We start from the raw sequence: 21,898 nt of genomic DNA on the forward strand, positions 1-21,898 counted from the left end.
TCTTTTCTGGTTTTCTGATGTTCTTTTACGCGTTGGTTAAGCGGGCGGCTCGTCTCACCTATATATATGGAGGGACAAGAGCATTTAATTTTATATATTCCTACTTTATCGGGTGGTGGATTCTCCTTGTATGAGCAAATGATTTGTTTCATCTTCTTTCCAGTTAAGTATCCAAATTGGCAATTTAGTTTGTTTCGTAGGTATGCAGTTATCCGGTGTGTCAGTGATCTCATGTATGGTAAGATTATTCTTGGTGATTTTTCTTCCGCGTCTTGATTTACGTGGTTAATAGGTTGGGTTGAAAATTTGGTCCTCATTTTTTCTATCCTTTCCTTGATTAAGCTTTTAAGCTTTGATAAACCTTAAAAGCTTAACTTGGTTGTACATTTTACATATTACTCTCTGGCTTGGTACTTTATTCTTTTATTCTCCCAATTATTTTATTTGCTTTGTCAAAAAATTCTAATACAAATAATCAGTAAAATAACGCACACCGTTAACCATAATTAAAGACTTAAGAACTTGTTCTAACTATTGAAAAGAGTGAAACGTGTAATTATTTATTAAGCAGGAATATTTTTACAATGCCACCTAAGAAATTTGTAATTTTCTGTTTCGTCGTAATTTTAATTACCATTTCACTCATTGCGGGTTCAACTTTTGAAAAGGATGTCACCCTCACGTTGGATCAGAAGTTTCTCTTGGACAAGGTAAATTTTTATATGGAGTAACTAAAAACAATTGAGAACGACTACAGGAATCACACCTCATTAAATTTCCAGTTCCGTGCTAAAGTAGTTGACAAAATGCCGCAGGATTACATGAAATCAGAAATGTATCTCGTCAAGTGGTTGCGAAGTAAGAAATTTGTCCAAACATTATATATCAGAATTAAACAAGTAATTCCCCTAGCATCCCACCCATTGCGGTGATACTCTTAAAAATAATGTAACACTTCTAACAAGTTCACTCACTCTGAATTCAATATCAGGTAAACTGTACTATATGAAATCCAGATTAACGCTAACTTCATAAAGAATAAAACTTACAATGCGATGGTGTGAAGTGAAACCCTCCTATTTGGTTGAAATTTTGAAATTGTGTGGTCCATGTCAATACAACCAACGTTTCTTGAGGCAGTTTGTGTGATGGTCAGAATTTGTAAAACTATTTCAGGTCAAAGTCGGACAAATGGGCGATTTTTACCAAGCGGAGGAAGCAAACTCAACTTCAGATCTCTTCTCGTGTTAAAAATTGAACATTTTTCAACGTTAAAATAAATAAATACTTTACCAAATTCCTACCATCGCACAAACTGCCTCAAGAAACGTTGGTTGTATTGACATGGACCACGTAATTTCAAAATTTCAACCAAATCGGAAGATTACACTTCAAACCATCGCATTGTTAGTCTGGATTTAGTCCAGTTTGCCTAATATTGAATTGAAAATGTATTAAATTAATTTAGGATTGAAATTTCATTAACTTTGCGTACAAAAGGACAACATTATTTTTAAGAGTGTGCACCCTTGAATATTTGATCAATTTTTGTGATAATTTTTCAGCCAGCAATTTCCACATAGTTGCGGCGGAAGAGAGACTATTTCAGGTGGGTGGGTAAAAAGTGACTTAATCAAGCCAAAAATAAATTTTATGCACGACTTTTTACCAATTTTCAGCACTTGGAGTGGAGAAAAGAGCGTGGAATTGATGATTTAGACCTGAAATCGGAATTTTTAGATGACGACATACGGTTTTACCTAGATGGGAGGGATAAACTCGGGCGACCTTGTAAGTTTCAAGAATAATCGCTGTTTCCACTTTAAAAATTGTATGTATGTACCCTCTTAGAAATCATGTAAACCCTTAAATTATAAGAGCACTTTGAACCATAGGTAATTAAAGTGAACTATACTAAATACAGGGTGGTTTAAATGTCAGGTTACAATGAAAACTTTTTCAATGGGGAAAATCCGCAAATCCCCATTAGTTATTGAAATTTTGCCTTTGAAATTTAATATTTTAAGAATTTTGTCATCAGTGTTCCATAAGTTTTGATAAAAATTAAGAAAAATCTCAATCCCAAATCCGTAACTAAAGGAGATTTACAAATTTTTCCCAATTGAAAAATTTGTCATTGCAACGTCACATTTAAACCACCCTTTACACACAGAGTAAGATTAACTCAATAAAGGGTAAAGTTTATTCCAGATTTTGTATAATTTACTTAATTTAGAGCCCATTTACTGTTCGAAAGGGTAACATTATTTTTAAGGTATACCTAAAACTGACGGAATATCGTAGTCATGTTGATAGAAACGAGAAACCACGATGCCAGGAGATTAATCATACAAGGCAAATATGACCAATTGGTCCGCTTCTATGAACACGCGTTCGAATCAGGGTGCAAGTTGGGACTGGATTTTACGGAAAGGTATAAAAATGTCACGCGTGGACATCTCCTCGTAAATCTGCATGGACTCATTATTCAGCAAAATTCCTGTGTCGCATGTAAGTTGCAATTTTCAAAATTAGCAAGTGGCTCCTTAAATAAATAAATAAATATTTTCAATCTCCAGGCGTCACAATGTTCGTGCAAAATATAATCAATTTCGTCCAAAATTATCCCGAATGTGTCGACAAAATCATCGTTGCTAACGGTAAGAGACTTATCATTATTTGGAAAGTCAAAGTTGTAAATAAAAAACTACTTAACCATGGCCAAAAACGATGACTAACTTTAGGAGAAGTACTCCATATTCAAATTAACTTGGGCTCGATATTTGCCATATTTATATACAGGGTGGTTTAAATGTCAGGTTACAATGGAAAGTTTGTCAGTGGGAAAAATTCGTAACTTTCTATTAGTTACGAATTTGAAATTGAGATTTGTATTCATTTTTATCAAAACTTATGGATCACAAAATTTTTAAAATATTGAATTTCAGAGGCAAAATTTCGATAACTAATGAAGATTTGCTAATTTTTCCAATTGAAAAATGTTCCATTGTTACCTGACATGTAAACCACCCTCTACATAGTTTTGAAGAAATTGGATTAAAATTCAAAATCATAATGTCATATGTTACAAAAAAATGATACAAATTTTTTGGAATATTATGCACAAAATGATCATTGCCCAGATAACATAACTTTGCCAATTCTCTACGGATTCTGTATCAATGAATTGGATTCAAACTTGGCAGATTTCCTTGAGAAGTTGCAGATCTGTGTTATCTGGGTGAACCCTCAATTTTTTATCGAACCCTTAATTGTTTTTCTACAATAATATTTGTCCTTCTTCCGCTTTAATTTAGCTCCTCTCTCATTCAACGTGTTCGGCAACATTGGCAAGGCTGCATTCTCTGAAGAAATCCGGCGGAACATTCAAGTCTACGGGAAGAACACGCAACTTTTGAGGAAGTCTTTAAGTACGGATTTTGAACTTGATCAAATACCACCTTCTCTCGGAGGGAGTAAAATTTATGCAGGAATGGAAGACGAAAATGTGGATAATAAATAAATATATAGGCAGATTTCTTATAATGCAAAAATTAATTACATATTAACAGATTATAAAATTCTTGTATCTCGAACATTATTCTGTACCTAGATAAAATAGTTTCAAGTTTTTGCAGAGCAATTATCCAGAAACATTATTATACCATCATTCGTCATCATTTGGTCATTCCATCACCATTCCAGAGCAGGTACAGGCTGAGCCAACTGTGCAAACCCTTTTCGCGTCGATTTCACCGAATTTGATAAGAAAAATTGCAAATTGGGGTGCAAGGATGAATGTAGTATGGCTATTTTTAAATTACATGCACCCACCCCCTTTTCATAAATTTGAGAAGGAAATTTGAAAAAATGAGAAACTCAATGCACACTGGGTAAAACAAAAATTAGACTACAGGTTGCATTTGCCATTCTAATTTCCCCACGTCTACGAACATTTTGATGCATAAAAAGTTTCAAAATTTGAAAATTGGCGGTTTTTCTTCATACACAGAAATCATTAAAAAACTCATTGTTCCCACACTTTTACTTCTGACAACCTGATGCCAGATTTTTCTACCTGAGAAGAGCTATATTTTCACCTTTTGTTGTCCGAAGTAAAAGTGTGGGAACACTGAGTTTTTTGGGGTCAAAGTTTCTGAGGGAGTGGTCTATACGGCAAGTGCCGTAACAAACTTATGGCCGCTTATGACAAAAATGATATATTGATAATTATAATTACCGAAGTTATTAAAATCGGCCCAAATTAAAACTATCGCTCCTTTGAATTTATACTGATGATATCCAATCAAGACCACCATACGGCACTGTGAAGTCACAGTACGCAGTGGTGGTGGATACCCACCAGAATCTGAGTTTCTCACTTTCTCTCGATGAATATGGAAACAGGGTTTGTTGCACAGTTGGTCTGATTTTCATCAGCAGCAATAATTAAACCGAAATTTTTAAAGACAAAAAATTAATCTTGTTAACATTTGCACAGTTCGTAGGGGTGATTCTTGTGAGTACAACGGTATCAATACTTTCTTTCAACTCCTCCCCTTGCCCCAGGGGGAGTGGTCGAAAGTCGCAAAACCTGTAAACGGGGAAACGGATTTCTTCATGATGGATAAAGATATCGAAATGCTACTTTCGCCAAAAGATTCCTAATTTTTTTCTCTACAACCCGAATCGAGCGTTTTTTGAAATTCGAAAAACAAAATTTTCAAAAAATAACAAAAATTTTGGATGAAAATTGCATGTCCCCATAAATGGGGTATCGTTGGAAAGGTCTGGGCAATTGGATTCAGCATATATATAGTGGGGTCTGGGACCACCCCCTGCATGTCTAGAGGGCAAAGCACGAAAATCTGCCGCTATCTAAAATTTTGTAAGGGTTTAATATGCTAATATTTAATATAACATAAAATATTTATTACTAAAAGCAGAACAGCTAGTATTGATTTTTTATTTCTTTAATGACTCTTGGCCGATTTGTTGCAAAAATATGTTAAGTTCTGAAGGCGAAAAAAAATTCACAAACAAAGTAAGTCCCAGCTAGAACTAGTAGCCCTGCCCAAATCATAAACACGGTTTGAATACTTCCCCCCAATTTAATCGCACTAATTCCAAAACTAATGTGGTTTTGCTCAAGTAATCTCTGTCTAATAATTTTCGTCTTGTTTCACTGCTTCTGAAATTCATTTTTAGCCCAGAATTCATTCAATATTTTATAAATTTCAGATTCTAAGAGTGCCACAAAACTTTTAACCACTGGAGAATCTCGTGTGGTTTCAAACTCCCTACCGAATACATCCCCAGGGATGGAGGTTTGCTTGGTAAGTTGATTAAATTTTATCCAGTGATAATTTTTCTTATAGTATTTTAATTGGGTCATCAGTTCCGTTCTATCGGCATATAGGATTGATTTCCCACATGTCACGATTTCTTCTTCGATGGCTGAGTAAATGTCAGTATCCGGAAGCTGGTGACTTTGATTATCTGAAAAAAGTGAATTAATAATCCTAATTAAATTAAGACCGTTTATAAGTGATCATTTTTCTATACTAAATATAATAAATACTTTTAACCCTACTACTTAGATATCACCTGATAAAAATACAGCCAAAATTGGCCAACCAGACCCCCCGATTACGGTGTCATTGTTTCGCTACGAAGCGTCGCTGACTTACAAAGTGTAGGAATAACTAATAATACTAATTTCCTAAACATATATGTACATAATTAACGATTCCTTACCAACATATTTTTTAAATTCAATAGGATAGAATCTGATTTTGGTATCCATCATATTGTACAAAATTTCATTAACCCATCTCGCGTTGTAATTCCCCGTAATTGCAAAAGATCTGAAGATATTATTCAAGGCATAAAAATGTGCGAAGTATGCAACCGGGATATCTCTCTGAGTTGGTGCTGAAAGCAAACTGAAACAATACGGTTGGTATTTAGGAGGTTTTAAGGTTCCAAGCTGCTTAAGGTGGTGAATGTGTAATAAATGATTCCGTGATCTCAACAGTGTTCTGCCCGGAGATTTCTCTTCATCACGTGGAATCCGTTTTGCACAGAAAATTGTAGCGAAATCATTTGGAATCATTTTACCTAGTGGAGAATTCAAGCTTGTAATTGCTAGTCCGATATAACAGTTAACTAAGATAGTGGAGCAGATTGCCCACACCCCGTTATTTATTCGAAATGAATTAGATTTCGACAAGGTTTCCGGAATTGTTGAGTATTGAACAAAGATTGTTCCGACGTAGTAGAAGTAGGGATTGAATTTTGATTCTCCGCCATTCTCCTTGCATACAAATCGGTGAGTGCGGCAACCGTAACAAACCCTAACAGAATACCGGTCCAAACCAGACCTTGAAACGGAGCCGAGTAGAACGAAAAGCTCACTTTTTCTTCAGAAAAGCAGGTAAGAAAGTTATATCTAGCAAATCCTGTTAAAATAATTGTAGGATCGGTCAACTGTGTTCCGAGATGATGCCTTCTCTGAAACCTGGAAGTACATATATTTTTTTCCCGTTAATTGTCACTTTGTTTCCGTTTGTATATTGGATTTACATACCTTATATGTGGAGTTGGACAATAAGTAAAGTTACTTTTCATATCGCAGTCGCCCCCATCTTTAAACATTATCCGGTGTAACTTCGGCGTTACATTGTACAGCGAAGCGTTAATTGTTCGAGTTATTGTATAAACTATGCAATCAATTATTTCAACTGTGTCAAACGGTTTGCTATTTTTCGATCCGAATTTGAGCAGCATTTCTTTTTCTGAATATTGAAGATCATCTTTTCGATAGTAATACCACTCCATAGAAATGGCAATATTTTGTAGAGTGGAGCCAAAATTTGATGCTGAATGAATTGTCTGTGTACAGAGATACGACTTACTAGATACAAACCAGCAAATTTCTTTTGTAGATCCTATTAAGCTAAACACTACCACCATTTCAGGTAAATTCCTTCTTAGAAAAGTTAACAATGTGAATTTATCGTGGATAGTTTGGGTTACAAGTATCGTGTACAGGTTTTTAGGATTTCGTGATTTTATCAATGTTTGAATGGTACCTATAAATCTATTAGACACCATGTTAAAGTATCTAAGAACGTTATGTTTTACGAAGTCCCTGAACCCATTTAAATTATTTAGTTACGGGTAGACTGTCAAAGTAGAAAATCAAGACCCAGCACAGTTTATACCGTAGATGAGTTCCATCTTGATGAACATCGTAACTATTTTTCGAATTGGTCTCTAACACTATTTTGTCACGATTAAAACAAGTATAAAATATGGTCCCGGGGGCTCGAAGATTAGACTGATTAGAGGCTGCATCGAAGAAATCCTTATTCGTCCTAAGAACAAAATTCTGAGTTGTGCAGTCGGGGAGCAAGAACGGTGTTCTGTGTGCCTTGGAACATGTGTGGCAGAAGCTATAAATTAGTATCAAAGCCGAGAAAATCATCTTTAACAAGGTGATATAAATACTTTAGTTGGAATAATTGTTTTATTCAGGAGAGCAAGAGTCTATACAATTTTTTTGCTGTAAATCAATTTATAACTTAAAGGTCTTTAGTAGAGATTCGACGACTTGTTTCGCAGAGTTTGCAACTCAAGATGCTACTATTGAATACAAAAAAAATCTAGCACGGTTAAAATTCTCCCCAATTATGTCCTTCATCAAGACGGACGATTATTATAGCTAGAACGGTAAGATATATGTATGGGTTATTTGGCAATATTCAATGGAAGTGTCGTAACAGGGTTGGCCAATTGGCCTACTTCGACATATAGATGAGAGCAGCACGTCAGTATAATTGAGCAAAAAAATTATATGTGCAAGAAGTGCAAAGCTTGAAACTTTTGGTCATGAAAAATTTTATTGGTGGAAAAAATATGCATATGCATTTAAAGAGAAAGCTTTTCCTACCACTCATGCCCAGGGCGCATAAACTTTTTGTTGTCCGTGGTTTCTCTTAAGGGGGTGATGCAGGGATGAGCATTTTTTCATAAAAATTAAAAAATTAAAAGTTCGGGAATTGTATGCAATTTTCACATGAATTTGGTTGTCAACCACATATTAGAAATGAAATAAATAAATCTTATCTTGGTCTTCATCTCTGAAGATGAGGAATAAAGTTCGACGATTGATAAGATCCGTCAAGTAGATAACCGGTGGGGGCCATATGGGTCGGGTGAAGCCCGTGGTGCAGAATATTATCATTTGTAAAATTCGGTTGACAACCAAATTCATGGGGAAATTGCATGCAATTCCCGAACTTTTAATTTTTTTATTTTTATGAAAAAATGCTCATCCCTGCATCACCCCCTTAAGAGAAACCACGGACAACAAAAAGTTTATGCGCCCTGACTCATGCCACACGAAAAGCAGCGGAAGTAAGTTTGGTATGTTCATGCTGCACGATAAAATAATTTACACTTAAATACAGGAATTAAATAGTTGCGTAAAATTCCAGGTATAATTGTTTGTAATTTTCGCAATGGAAGTTGTTTTCGGAACACCAACCTGTTTATCAGGTCAAATCGCCCAAAACGTTTGGTGGGGTTTTTTAATAAGACGCAATACTGAAAAGTTTACCACCCAATCATAACAAAATGAAATTGTCACTAGGTTTCAACAAAACCTTTGGAAATAGAAAAGAAATTGCTGTCATTTTGTTAACCATGTTCTTAATACAGATTTTTTGTGTCAAATGTTTTTTGTCCGTATTCTGGAATCAATATATTGGTTTGTCCTCATTATGCCCCAAACTAAAAAAATAAATGCTTGACAATTTTATAGAACGCATTGATTGAAGATCGGCACGATTGATTGTTTGGTTACTCAAAAGTAGAAAGGCTTGAGCAGTATTTAAGGATTTAAAACAAAATCATGAATTAAATCTGTTCGATTTTTAAAAGCTTCTTGACTAGTTTCCCCTCGAAATTGGTTCAAACGCAAGCCAACCAAAAGTGTTTTTGCAGTTTGTTTTAGTTTTGTCTTTGTTTGGTTTGTTTTGCATACTTAAAAAACTTACAAAAACTCATTAACCCTTTTCTCTCTGCATAACCCACTTTAACTAAAATTTTTAAAATGCAATAAGCCATAGAAACTACAAAATGCAAATGCTCAACACATACAGAGAACCATTATTTATGAATATATTACTTTTTCCTGTGTTCGAAAGAATATATTTTTTACATAAATTTATTTAAAGAACTATTTCCAACCATTTCCCAAGAGGTTAGTTGATTTTTTATCTTTCTAATTATAAATTTTAAGACATAAATTGGAAAGAATTTCCGTCCTTATTCACATAATAAGTAAATCTTCGTGAAAATAATTGCAAAACTATATTATTTGTAGAATTTAAATATATGTACACAACCACGTTTCTTTTTACATATTTATTTTTCCAAATTTTAACACGTGCTACTGAACTTATTTCCGATTTCGTATTTCTTTCGCTGCAAATTTTCGTGTAAGCGAGGTAACCAATAAATGTCCCGGACTAATAAAGGTCAATAGGATCATGAAGCAGAAGGTGTAACTTGCCTACATATTAAATATATATTTTTGAATTAAACATCATTTCTAAAAAATTTGGAAACTTATCAATAAAAATTATCTCACCCAAAGATAAGACTCTTCAGATTTGAATAACCATAAATATTGTGGGTACTGAAGAAGACCTACGATGGAAATTATGGTGTAGGAAATTCCCGTCAGTCGGTTGAAATGCTCTGGATAAAACCTTAAATGGAGTACAAAACGTTTACAGAAATTCAAAAATTAAGAAAAAAATTATGCACTCATTATTCACAAAGTTTTTGAATAATAAATGAATAAATGAAGATTATTCATTCATTATTCATAAACTTTTTGAATAATGAATGAATAATTTATTCAGTCTCTATTGACTATGTAAATCAGTGTAAGCAATAACATATACTTAAATGCAAATTTTTACAAATTATTTACCGCAATTGGACGTACGAGTACAAACTCGCGATCGAAATGGGCCTCACAATTGATATCAGAACGATCGAAACATACACGGCGTTTGGCGAGTAGGATATTTTGCAAATGTAAACCGCTAAGGTCAATGCACTCGCCAATGTAAGGACAAAAGCGGGTGCGCGAAATTTTGCAGCCAATCTTTCGATAGGGTCATTCTCTAAAAATAAATAGTCATGCACCCCAAAATAATTTTGAAGCAATGTTTTCCTCATTATAGAACTTTAACGTTTTGCAATATACTTTTGTCAGCTCGTTTCGTCATAAAATCCGTTATCAGTCCACCAATGGGATTTATGAAGGGCGAGATTATGAGACATATTCCAGAAAATGAGTTGTAAAAAGCAACTGAAAATATTGAATGTAAATTGTTGAACGTAGATAATTTTAGCCAATTTTTTTTAGACAGGTACAATAACGGCAAGAATTAAAAGGACATATTCAGTTACATACTCTGGTTTGGATCGTCCGTCGTCTTCCAGGCCCACGTGTTGAAGCTCGTCACGTAAAATCGCGTCATGTAGATGTTGACCAGCCAGACATTGTGGAAAACGAAGGACATCGTTTTGATGGACAGACCTAGTGGAATTTTGACATCAGGCTCCTTCCCAGAGGGACTCTGGTTACCTTTAGACTCTTCAGTGTCCGTGTTGATTTTATTTAAGGGGATGGAATTATTGTCAGCGTCGTTAACTTCATTATTTCCGAGGGACAATTTTGGCTGGTATTCAACCTTCATTTTCGGTAGGATGAAGGACGAAATTAATGTTATCCCGCAAACGGCAGACATTACGAATGAAGTGGAACGTAGCGATATCCCTGCAGCGTTGGCGTACTAAGAAATAATTGGGTCAAATTTATTTAGGAAATTAAAAAACTATTTTGTATTTGTTTCCATTTTTCATATAACAAATTTGTATTCGAATTACTTGAAACATGAGGAACACCAGGGTTGATGCTGCATGAGCAGATGTGTAGCAAAACATTATAGTGGAACGTTTTGCCGGCCAGGCATTTCCGCATTGAAGCGAGCTCAAACGCATTCCGTTAGATCCAAATGAAATTAACAACATGCCAGGCCACACCATCCAGGGATTCGCTGCCAATTTGAAATTTGTAATATAAATTCTTAAGCTAATCAGAAATAAAATGCATATCGTAATTTTAATTCTACTTTAAGATAAGTATTTTTCTTGGCCAACTTCATGACTTTGTTTTTGGAAATTTAAACATTTATGTGGGTATATTTATTAGATTTAATGCCTAATAAATTAAGTTGTTGGGTATTTTTATAAAATTGTATGCTCAATAAATTAATTTGTTGGGTATTTGCATGACCTTATATGCCGAATAAATTAATCTATTGGTCTATTCAAGTGGGATTTTAAAAATGAATAATTTTGGTCGGGGAAAATTACGGTTTCATTGGACAGTTAAATTAGTAGGTACAATAAATTAACCTGCAGTGGCTAATCCGACCCAAATAAATCCCCCAATCATCATAGCTCTGTCGTTTAAGATGAAAAAACAATTACCAAACACACTTATGTAAATTCTATTTCAAAATTATGCATAAAACTTCTTACCCGCTCGTAACTCGGGTAAACCGTAATCCTGCATAATCCAGTGAAAACCCGACTAAAGCACTTGGTATTCCATACATCGCAATCATCAACGAGTACAAAAGTCCAAACATGTTATCTTGCCGAGGACATCGCTTAATTGTCGCATGAAAATTTATCGTTACAATTTAATTAAATTATGTATTTAATTTGAGAAGTTATGACCTTACGATTATAATTGAAGAATTAGTATCACTCGTGTTTGCGAATTCGGTCCCATTAGTATTATATTCGCCCTGAGATTTGGCGTCTTCAAGGCAAAAATGGGAAAAAATCCCTTCCAGTTGAAACACATGGACGAGTGCGGGCCACCCAAAGATAATTCCGGTGACTGTAAGCGACTCAAAAAATCCGATCCCGATGAAAACTATTCTTTTCCAGAGGTGCATCTTACCAGATTCTTTAACAAATTTTTATGAATTTTGTTTAAATTCCAATTATAAAGCTTTACAAATTATTTAAGGTAGGACTCAATGGCTCTACACCAAAATTACGTAGTAATTTCTCGGCTGTGGGAATTCTATCTCAATTCTGGACGACGAATTTGTAATCAGTTAGCTGATTAATTGAATAACGGTGAGTTTTTAAGTCAGTTCCAATGTTTCTGAACGTTCTTTTAACGTGAGATTTCCTCGTTTACAAAGTTAAAAAGGATGGAGTATATTTTTTTTAAATTGGGAATGACCTGTTCTTCAAATTCGTCGTGCAGAATTTTAAAATAAATTAGCAGACTATGCAATGATTTACTGCTTTTCACGATTTTGCCGATAAATCATCGAGTCCTAAGTTAAAATTTTGTAAAATGAATAATCGCAGGTCTAGCCGGGAGACAAATTTGTGTCTTGTGTTGAGATCGAGATCACGTACACAATTCCAGGTGCACTCATAAATCATGACTTACGTACATATTTATGTACTGATAATCATGTCCCATTCATGTCTACGTATTGAATTGCACAATCGTACTTTGTATGTCACTATCGCTCCACAAATTAATCAGATTAAGTAAATATGGCAATGATAACATATGTAAGTTTGTGCTGCTTTTGTCTTTAAAAAATCACCAGGCATATGTACATATGTAGAGAACGGATTGAAACCCAGACTATTTGTCGACGGTGGTCATTATTCAGATAAGAATTCAGTACACATAAATAACATGGAAAATATAAGAATGATATTTTTCATAATTTATGAATGCCCTCCTTGATGTTTAAAATTTGTTACATGCTCGACAACATTTTGCGTATCATTAGAAAACGAAACATGCCGATGATCGGGAAAAACGGGTAAATTAGCAAATTCATTTCCTATCCAAGCCCACCAACTTGCCAATTATTTCCAGGTTAATTTTGCAACATTGATTAAAAAGGTTACTTTTCGAAGAATTGTGTGTGGCACACATCTCACAAGTTTACTGCTCCTACCTCACCATTCGCGAATAATAAAATAAAAAGATACAAGATTTTCCAGTAAAATGAAATGGGGTAGCTGGAAAAAGAAGAATAGAATTCATGCAGGTGCTTCGCTAGGGACCTTGCGTAAGGGATGTCATCAATTTGTTGGGTTGCTCATGAGATCTTTCTTATTATTCAGTTACTTATAAAATTGGTCCAACGTACATATTTACGGGTGATGGCATTAATTCGAAAATCAAGCCCATCCTTTACGCATGACCCATTCCTTTGTAAGCTAACCCCTACAATTGAGACGAGTAAAGATTTGGAAGCAATACAACTGACGAAAAATCCATTTTGTTCTATGCTTAAATAGATTTTTATGTCTACTGTTTTACAAGGGGAACCGTAATTGTTTTCGGCTTCTGAATAATTCCCAAAAATACTTACATAGGTTTAAACCATTAATTAACCCAGCATGCCGACATGGGCGTTAGAGGCATCATTTTATTACTAAATATAACATTTGTTCCTAGTAAGTACAGCAATAAATACATATGTCCTCTTTGCCATTCATGTAGAAACCCACCCTTGAAAATGGTGCAACCGTTTTGAGAAGTAAATTTATTCTCAATATTGAATTAAGTAAACGCAGAGTAAACTCTTTATCAGGTCAACATTACTCTACAAAGATTTAGTACATACATATGTATGTATGTATTTATAATTTACTTACATAATTTCGAATTCAGAGTGAATTTGTTTTTCGAAAGGGTTACATTATTTTTAAGAGTGTGGTGTGCAATTAGTTTTTTCAGTATCCATACATAAATGTATATATGTAAGAATGTGTATAAACTCACGGGTGTCTCGATGAATAAATGTTTTGCCTTACATTGTCTCGAGTATAATTAGTTTTGTGCATTTTATGGGAACTTTATGATTTTATGACTTTTTTTTATTTTGTGCTCAATTCTTTCCCAATTCTTTCATCATGAACAAAGTTATGTTCATCCTGGCTTCGATGCTCCTCAGTCCAACCCTATCCGACGGATCGGATGGAGGGACGAAGAAGCCAAAGTATTCCAATTCTAAATTAATTTATAACATAAATAAATAGCCAATCGTTAAGCAAACATTAGACCCAGGCCAAACCGAATTTTGAAAAAATAAATACTTTGAGATTTAATTCCCTTCTTCACTTTTCTCATGGGATTTTTTCGTTAAATTATTCGCTTTTTCGTGACCCAAGTGCATTCTAGTCTGTGACGATGTGCGACTCAAAGGTATAAATTTATGTAAAAAACTAATGTGTTTGGTACAAATATTTATTTACCAATATTTTTAAGCAAAATGCAGTTATGTATGCAAATTTAACAAGTTAATCGAGAATGTGAAGTTGGTTTAAATGAAGTAATTCCAATTATTTTGTTTATTTTTTGTTGTGCAAACTTTTACAGACCGAGATCATCTGGAAATATGCATTCCGACAAAGAGTACAAAATACTTATGTATGTACAACTATGCATGTAAGTGCTTACTAATTTTTACTATATTGTTCACATATTTTGTACAGACTCGAATTTTTAAATAATACCATGAAAACATGTGTATATATTTTTACTGAATAAGTGAAGGCTTAAAATGCATATGTCTCTACAAAAGTTTTCATAGATCAAAACATGCCAAATATGTTTAGCAAAAAAACTTGAAAGTTATATATTTGTCTAAAATCTAAAATCCTGCATAGTTTGGTAATTTACTCGAATTTGCTATCATTTCTTACATAGGAATTGTTAAAACAATTACCCAATATAAATATATTGGGTAAAATTGAAACCTGAATTGTTAATGTTTTTAGGTTAAACTTTACAAATATGTCAATTACATTTATTTTACATTTTCAGCAGCCAAGATTTTCCTGATCGAGAGCGCAACATCATTTTTTCAGCGTCTCCATCACCAAAATTGGTACGTTCATGAATTCCGAGCACATCAATCGACCTGGAACGATATGAGATTCAAACCGGAAGACTTCACACGCAATTAAAGATAATAATTAAATTTTACAATAATTTTAAAATGGACAGAATTTACATAAATAGAGAATTCCTCCCATCTGATTATCTACGAATAGTTAGAGATCGTATTTACAATACTTACTTACACTCTAAGAAACCTGGTGATAACTATCACCGCGCGGTGGTCATATGTGACTCTACCGGAATGGTGACAGCTGCAACCACCGAACGGTGACAACTGCACCACCGCACGGTGATTGATCATCACTAAGCTGGTGATGGGCATCCACCCTCCGGTGGTCTTCTGCCACCTGCCGGTAGAGTCACATATGACCACCGCGCTGGTGATAAAATTTCTTAGAGTGTAAGTACATAAAATGGTTAAGTTGCATACATTTCAAGCCCTCGTTTCTATGCATCAAAAGCTGGATACAAAATTTTTCACGCATCCGGCTCCTGATGTGGCAAGAATATCTGAACGTGAAACATATATATTTTATTGCACATTAACACTTATTAGATGTTGGCGTGAAAAAGTGTAATTTTACACGCCTTTTACTCCGAAATTTTGAAAAAAACTAAACTGACGCTAATCCAATTGAACAGATTCATAAAACTTTAGGGGAACATGCTACATATTATGAAAACACGGGACTTTGTTGTAAAATGTATGTTTCTATTTTTAAAATTCTTACAAAATTCTCCTTTCCACGATAGTTTACTCGCGTTGTTCTCTTAGCCTGATTTTAGCGATTCAGCACTGGTTAAACCTAGGTTCGTAATGTGATTGGAATCCCCGCATTGTACATTGCGTGATATCCAAGAAAAGTCTGAAACCCGACGTTCCCTTTTGTAACCCGGGTAATCTATGTATGGCCCTTCACAAACTCGGCGTCCAGTTTAGATTTAAGTCGAGCAGGAAACTTATTAATTTTAATTCCGTGGGCTGTTTACCACCCACCTGTTGTCATACATAATGAGCAGTATTTATTTCCTGGTCACCAGGTCAGATTTTTATATAAAAATCAATTTTGCCGTATTCAAAAATTGTATTTTTGCCACTAAAAACCTCAATTGCGACAAATTGACAAGCGAGCTATGTGTGAAGCACGTGTTATTCAGGAGTAAATAAAAGAAGGGCAGATACATTCGTAATTCGACAAAAAATATTAAAAAGAAGTCCAAAATTGTGGTAGATAAGATAGTAGGACTGCCAATGAGTTGAGTTGAGCTGAGTTGAGGGTTAACTCAACTCAACTCAATAAGAAAAATCACCGACTCAAACTCAACTCGACTCAAATTAGTCTCAACTCAAACTCGACTCAACTCAAATGTTAACGACTCAAACTCAACTCATATCATATGAGTCGACTCACCTTTTTTAGAGTAAAATATTTATTTAACTAAATACGTTCAAACGGGGTTAAAATCTCGTTGAACGTACGATTTTTAAATAAAATTTCCGTTGAGAGCGATATTGGTGGTCACCAATTACAAATTTGATGATTTCCTATAGAAGACTAAAATTTACAAAATTGTTGTGTTCATTTCGATAAGCTAATCAATAAATCGGTATATGATGACGACGGGTATGGAGAGGACAGCTTAGTATGTGTATTTAACAGTTTAATTTTTCATTCAAAATTTTTTGACAATTACACATTTTCCCATTTTTTATTTCAACCGGCCCAGCAAATCCAATCTTGAAATATTTGGAGAGAAAGTGATTCACGAGATTGCAAGTGTGAAGAATCGAAAAATGTGAATAATTTTATCACAAATCGCTGACTAGAGATTTAGTAGCTTGCTTTCATCAAGGTGAAAACCTCGAAATGGACAAACTGGCAGTAAAAAAAATCCTTAATGAGTTGACTCATGAGTCAACTCGAACTAATTTTCCGTAACTCAACTCAAACTCATTATTTTTCAACTCACTCATTTCAAAGTGAGTCGAGTTATACTCTCGACTCAAACTCAACTCAACTCACTAACTCAATGAGTCATATGAGTTGACTCGAACTCATTGGCAGTCCTATAAGATAGCTTGGTTGAAAATAGTTTGATCGATAGTAAAATGGAAAACTAGAGTGTAAATGAAGGAAAGAATATTGAGGAAGGAAAGTATTATGATTCCCTGAAATGGATATCGTATCAGTACATACATACATACACATGTTAAGTGCTAATTCAACGGTATTGAATAGCATTTACCAGAAACCAGCAAGTTTAAGATACAATTCAAGCTTTTTGGTTACATACATGCTTAAATATAAACCTTCCTCTTGCAGAATTTAATTAAATAGTGAACCCTTTTTCAAGCATTCCTCCACCCTGAATTAAACAGTGGTCGAGACTACTGAGAAATATTTTGATCCATCGCCATCAATATTTGTACAGTTTAGATAACTACAAGTTGAAACAGAGTCTGACTTCAAAAATATAAGTATGTAGCTGTGGACTCGTGTAGGGTTCAAAATCAGATGATTTCTGGGTTTGAAACCGGATATAAAACTACATAGTTTTAAATGATACTGGTTTCAGCGATTTTCCGGAGAAGCAACAGTTTTGGGTTATCTTGTTATAAATAAGTTTGTATCTTCGGGTCTTACAAATTTGCAAAAAAATCGGATTGTCCGTCAGAAATGGGAAAACACGATTTTAGACGCCATACCATAGCAGCACGTGTAATCGGACATGTACATATGTAACTGCCGAGAAAAATTCTTGATTATCAGGAAAAACTCGCCAATTAACGAACTCATTAGAAAATGCAAACTGAATGTCGCGAAAAGGATTCAATGACCTGGAAAGTTCTGGTCAAGATTTCTGCTCTAATTTTGGTGAATTCGATTTTACTCCGAACGTAATCAAGTTAAAGCTAAAATGTTAGGTAAAATTAAAATTCAGGAATCCACCAAAGTAGTCTTTTCCGTAGGACAGCTTTCAAATTGACCTGCCAGCAGAGAGTGCATTATAGCCCCAGGGATAAAACCAGAATAACTCGTTACCGCACTTTTGACTTCCGGGAGGGAAAATAACTTATCGCGCTCTTACTGAGTTGTCAGTAAATCAAGATGAGAGGAATCTAATTTACATATATAGGTCTACAAGTCAGAGTTAATTAAAAAAAAAGTTAATTCAGTAATTCAAATATTTCCGTAACGAGGCTTCATAAAATTGTCATTATTTACCTACCTTTGTATTTATGACAAATGAATTACACCCTTTCAAACTAATTCGACTATTTAAAATTACGAAGCTGATTTACGAATCAGATTTGGTATTTTACATATATTCGTTTTTCTAAAATTCAAATCTTCTTCTAAAACCGGATGCACATGTAATCCTATAAAGTATTTACTAGAATAAGTCAAATCTTAGAGTTACTGTGGCACGATGTATCTGAACCATTAGTTAAGATTTAGGAGTAGAAGGTCACTACTTGTCGGGCCCCGATTTCGATCTCCTTTGGATATGTTGTAGTACTACATGAGTGTAGAAAAAGTGAAGGAGGGTTAGACTCCACGAGCCCATTTACGCCCGCCACACCCCCTCAAAGGCGCCCAAACCCCCAGAGTTGCCGAACTAAAATCATCGCCAAAAATCGAGTTTTGGTCAGATTTTCAAGAAATTTGCATTTTTGTGATCCCAGATAGTTGCTCTATCATATCCAATAGCAAACTCAACTTTTTTGAAATTTTCAATATTTTCGAAGATTTTCTGACCAAGGGTATGTATTGAAAAAATTCGAAATTTCAAAAAAATTGAGTTTGCTATTGGATATGATAGAGCAACTATCTGGGATCACAAAAATGCAAATTTCTTGAAAATCTGACCAAAACTCGATTTTTGGCGATGATTTTAGTTCGGCAACTCTGGGGGTTTGGGCGCCTTTGAGGGGGTGTGGCGGGCGTAAATGGGCTCATGGAGTCTAACCCTCCTTCACTTTTTCTACACTCATGTAGTACTACAACATATCCAAAGGAGATCGAAATCGGGGCCCGACAAGTAGTGACCTTCTACTCCTTAGTTCAGCTAGGTAGATATTAAAAATGCTAATTCAACGGTAATGAATAGCGTTTCCCGTAAAACTTTAAAAATTCATTCCTGATTTTTTTTTCATTTGAATATTAACAAACTATTTTTTTTCAAGACTAAAATCCGTCTGGCACAATGTTCTTAATTGATGAACCATCTCAAGCATTTGGAGCACTTTAGTGGGAAACCATGAAATTGGGGAAAGTGGCTGACTTCAAAAATATGTAACAAAGCAGAATACTCGGAAAAATTTCAAACCCGGCTTCGAACGTGAAGCGCAGATAAAAAGACGTAGCTGAAATTCACACTCGGAAGATTTTAAAAACCCGTTTAAGATTATTCCGGTTTTTAGCAATTTAAAAAACTAGCTTTTCGACAAAGTGGGAAAACATTCTAGCACATCAAAAATAGTTCAAATCGGCATAATTTTTGGACTAGTCTAACCGCTGATATTCACGCAAATTTATGTAAATTTTGCCTACACGAGAAATTTTATCTAGGATGAACACGCAATTAAATACCTAATTTCGTTTTCGAAATTGGCAAATTTACGAGAACAGCCCCATACATTCTCTTTTGCTTTCTGGTGCTTAGCTCTTGTCAAATTATTTATTCGATACATATATGAAAAACTCGCTTCGTCGAAAACCGTAAATTCCATAGTTATAGATGGAAAACTATGGAGTAAAGTAGTTCAGAAACGTTGCTGCTAATCCTTGAAATAATATGGTTCGGGAAAAATATGACTAATTACGGTGGTCATTAATTGCATAATATTTATAAGGTTATCTTTGAAAATTTACTTACCAACGACGTCATTTTGACTTTACCAAAGCGATATTTGGTCCAGAAAAGTTTGAGGATGTCCAGGTAGGCGACCTTAGATTCCAAACGGAGATGAAGGCACAGGCGGTGACCAAGCTAGCATAATTTCAAATCATCAAATGCAAAGAGAATTTCCTTTCCCAGGCTATTTAGTGTAATAGTTACATAAATGAGTTACCCAAAGTTTGCCCCTCATCCTCAGTATGTAGATACTGAGAGCGAGGTAGATTAGAGAACCTGTCTCTATTTACCCATATATCAAGCCCATTACAACCCCTGGGTTATAATTTTATTTATTAAATCATTGGGTTTTTTGATACAATGTTCCATTTGCATACATAAAATTAATTTTGCTGCATTTCTATATGTACATGAAAAATGCATCAGATCTTACATGTATTATGATCATTCCCTGCCAACTAGAACTAGTAATTAATTTTTACGTGAGTAGATATGTAGACATTGTAGAATACGTAAAAAAGACCAACCCAATCGGAAAAAGCTGCCACCGCAGTTTAGTGAACAGATTTACATACATATTTTAAGAAAAAGTAGTGCAAGTATTATTTGCGTCATTCGACCAGCAAAATGCCAAGCATAAATCCCGATTTATTTACGGTCCGGATAAGAGGAGCTACGCAGTTTCATTAAATAGGGTGAGATCGATTGTAAAATTAAAAAAGAGAGGGTAAATGAAGGGAAGAATATTAAACAAGGAAGCATTATTATTCCTTGAAGTCTGATGTACAAAATTGATACTGAAACTGTTCATTTTGGGTAAATATACAAATCAGATTTGAGAACCGGGTGTCAGTTCCTCCAAAGTGATCCATCTCCCAAAAAAGTTTCAGTATTTCTAACTCAACCGATTCTGTAGTGAGTATGTATGTGGGTTAAATTTTCGCAGTAATAATGGCAAGTTTATACCTCTCCTTGGCAGCTGGGGCAAAACAATTTCGAAATTTCGTAAGAAACTTCGTACACATGTTCAATATTTTTTTAAGAAGCGTGACATGCAGGTTTGAAATTACTACATCGATATGTAGTAATATATGCATTAATAGTAAAATACGATCGGTGACTTCCAGCGGCAAGGGCATTATAAATAATAGGCGAAGGCGAAGGTGTAAAACCAGAATAATTTCGTTACGGCACTTCTGGCCACTGACAGGGAAAAAAGCTAAAAATTGAATTGTAATTTCTATAAGGTATGATTAAGGCTGACAAGTCCGTTCACAATTTTCAAATCCGGATTTCGGATTATCCGTTTTTCTTGGGACCCAAATCCGGATTTAAATCCGGATTTGAATTGTTTATTGCTATTATTTTTTTCCTTCGTACATATTTGCACGAACCAGATAGACGTCAGATAGTAGAATAATTAATTTCAATTGCAATCTCAGCTTTTTTAAAAGTTTCAATATTTCTGAAAATTTTCTGACGATGCAAGTAATTTCTGGGCGTTTTTCTCAGTTCATGAGAAACTGAAAAAAATGTAGAATTTCAAATAAGTGAGTTTGATGTCGGATATGATAAACTAACTATATTTTGAATGAATAGAATGCTAATTTTTTTAAATTTACACTTCTCGCCAAGATTTGAATCTTTACGTCGTAAATAAATATGAATCTTTAAGTTAGGGAAATCCGGATTCGTCTCTAAATGAAATCCGGATTTCGAAGTATCCTAAATCCGAAAAATCCGGATTTTTCGAATTCGGAGTATCCGGATTTGTCAGCCCTAGGTATGATTCATTTGTCAGAAAGGATAGAGTCAAAAGTCTGTGGTAAAGATTTTTGTACTGCTTTTAACTTTACTACGAATAAAATTACGAAGGTTAAGAAATTTACAAATGCGATTTGGTATTTTCCGTTTCTCTAAGATCCTGTTATAAATGTATTATTAATTAGTGATACAAACAATGCAAACTGCATTAAATCGGAAGAATTTGAG

The 21,898-nt window shown here is 34.5% G+C and overlaps 2 protein-coding genes and 2 long non-coding RNA genes across 4 annotated transcripts; 3 read left to right on the forward strand and 1 right to left on the reverse strand.

Annotated features, from left to right (window-relative positions):
• The first annotated feature begins 801 nt into the window (after positions 1-801).
• Positions 802-1,786, forward strand: LOC118438847. The gene is made up of 3 exons (XR_004837088.1): positions 802-858; positions 1,566-1,609; positions 1,680-1,786. It is a non-coding gene; the product is annotated as an uncharacterized LOC118438847 (long non-coding RNA).
• A 472-nt stretch (positions 1,787-2,258) lies between these two features.
• On the forward strand, positions 2,259-3,523 carry LOC118438841. The gene is made up of 3 exons (XM_035859625.1): positions 2,259-2,511; positions 2,580-2,660; positions 3,318-3,523. Exons 1-3 carry the CDS (start codon positions 2,307-2,309, stop codon positions 3,521-3,523), a joined length of 492 nt encoding a protein of 163 aa, XP_035715518.1. The 5' UTR covers positions 2,259-2,306.
• A 5,695-nt stretch (positions 3,524-9,218) lies between these two features.
• LOC110859595 (solute carrier family 43 member 3) lies at positions 9,219-12,428 on the reverse strand. The gene is made up of 9 exons (XM_022108557.2): positions 11,835-12,428; positions 11,629-11,759; positions 11,503-11,549; positions 10,972-11,141; positions 10,496-10,877; positions 10,286-10,390; positions 10,007-10,202; positions 9,659-9,779; positions 9,219-9,580 (listed from the first exon to the last, which is right to left on the reverse strand). The coding sequence occupies exons 1-9, from the start codon at positions 12,051-12,053 to the stop codon at positions 9,467-9,469; spliced, it is 1,485 nt and encodes a 494-aa protein (XP_021964249.2). The 5' UTR covers positions 12,054-12,428; the 3' UTR covers positions 9,219-9,466.
• Positions 12,429-14,134: 1,706 nt separating this feature from the next.
• LOC118438885 lies at positions 14,135-15,184 on the forward strand. Its single transcript, XR_004837108.1, has 3 exons — positions 14,135-14,347; positions 14,522-14,590; positions 14,969-15,184. It is a non-coding gene; the product is annotated as an uncharacterized LOC118438885 (long non-coding RNA).
• The last annotated feature ends 6,714 nt before the right edge of the window (positions 15,185-21,898 follow it).

Source organism: Folsomia candida, unplaced genomic scaffold (genome assembly GCF_002217175.1).
Source record: "Folsomia candida strain VU population unplaced genomic scaffold, ASM221717v1 Fcan01_Sc027, whole genome shotgun sequence".
NCBI classification, from domain to species: Eukaryota; Metazoa; Arthropoda; class Collembola; order Entomobryomorpha; family Isotomidae; genus Folsomia; species Folsomia candida.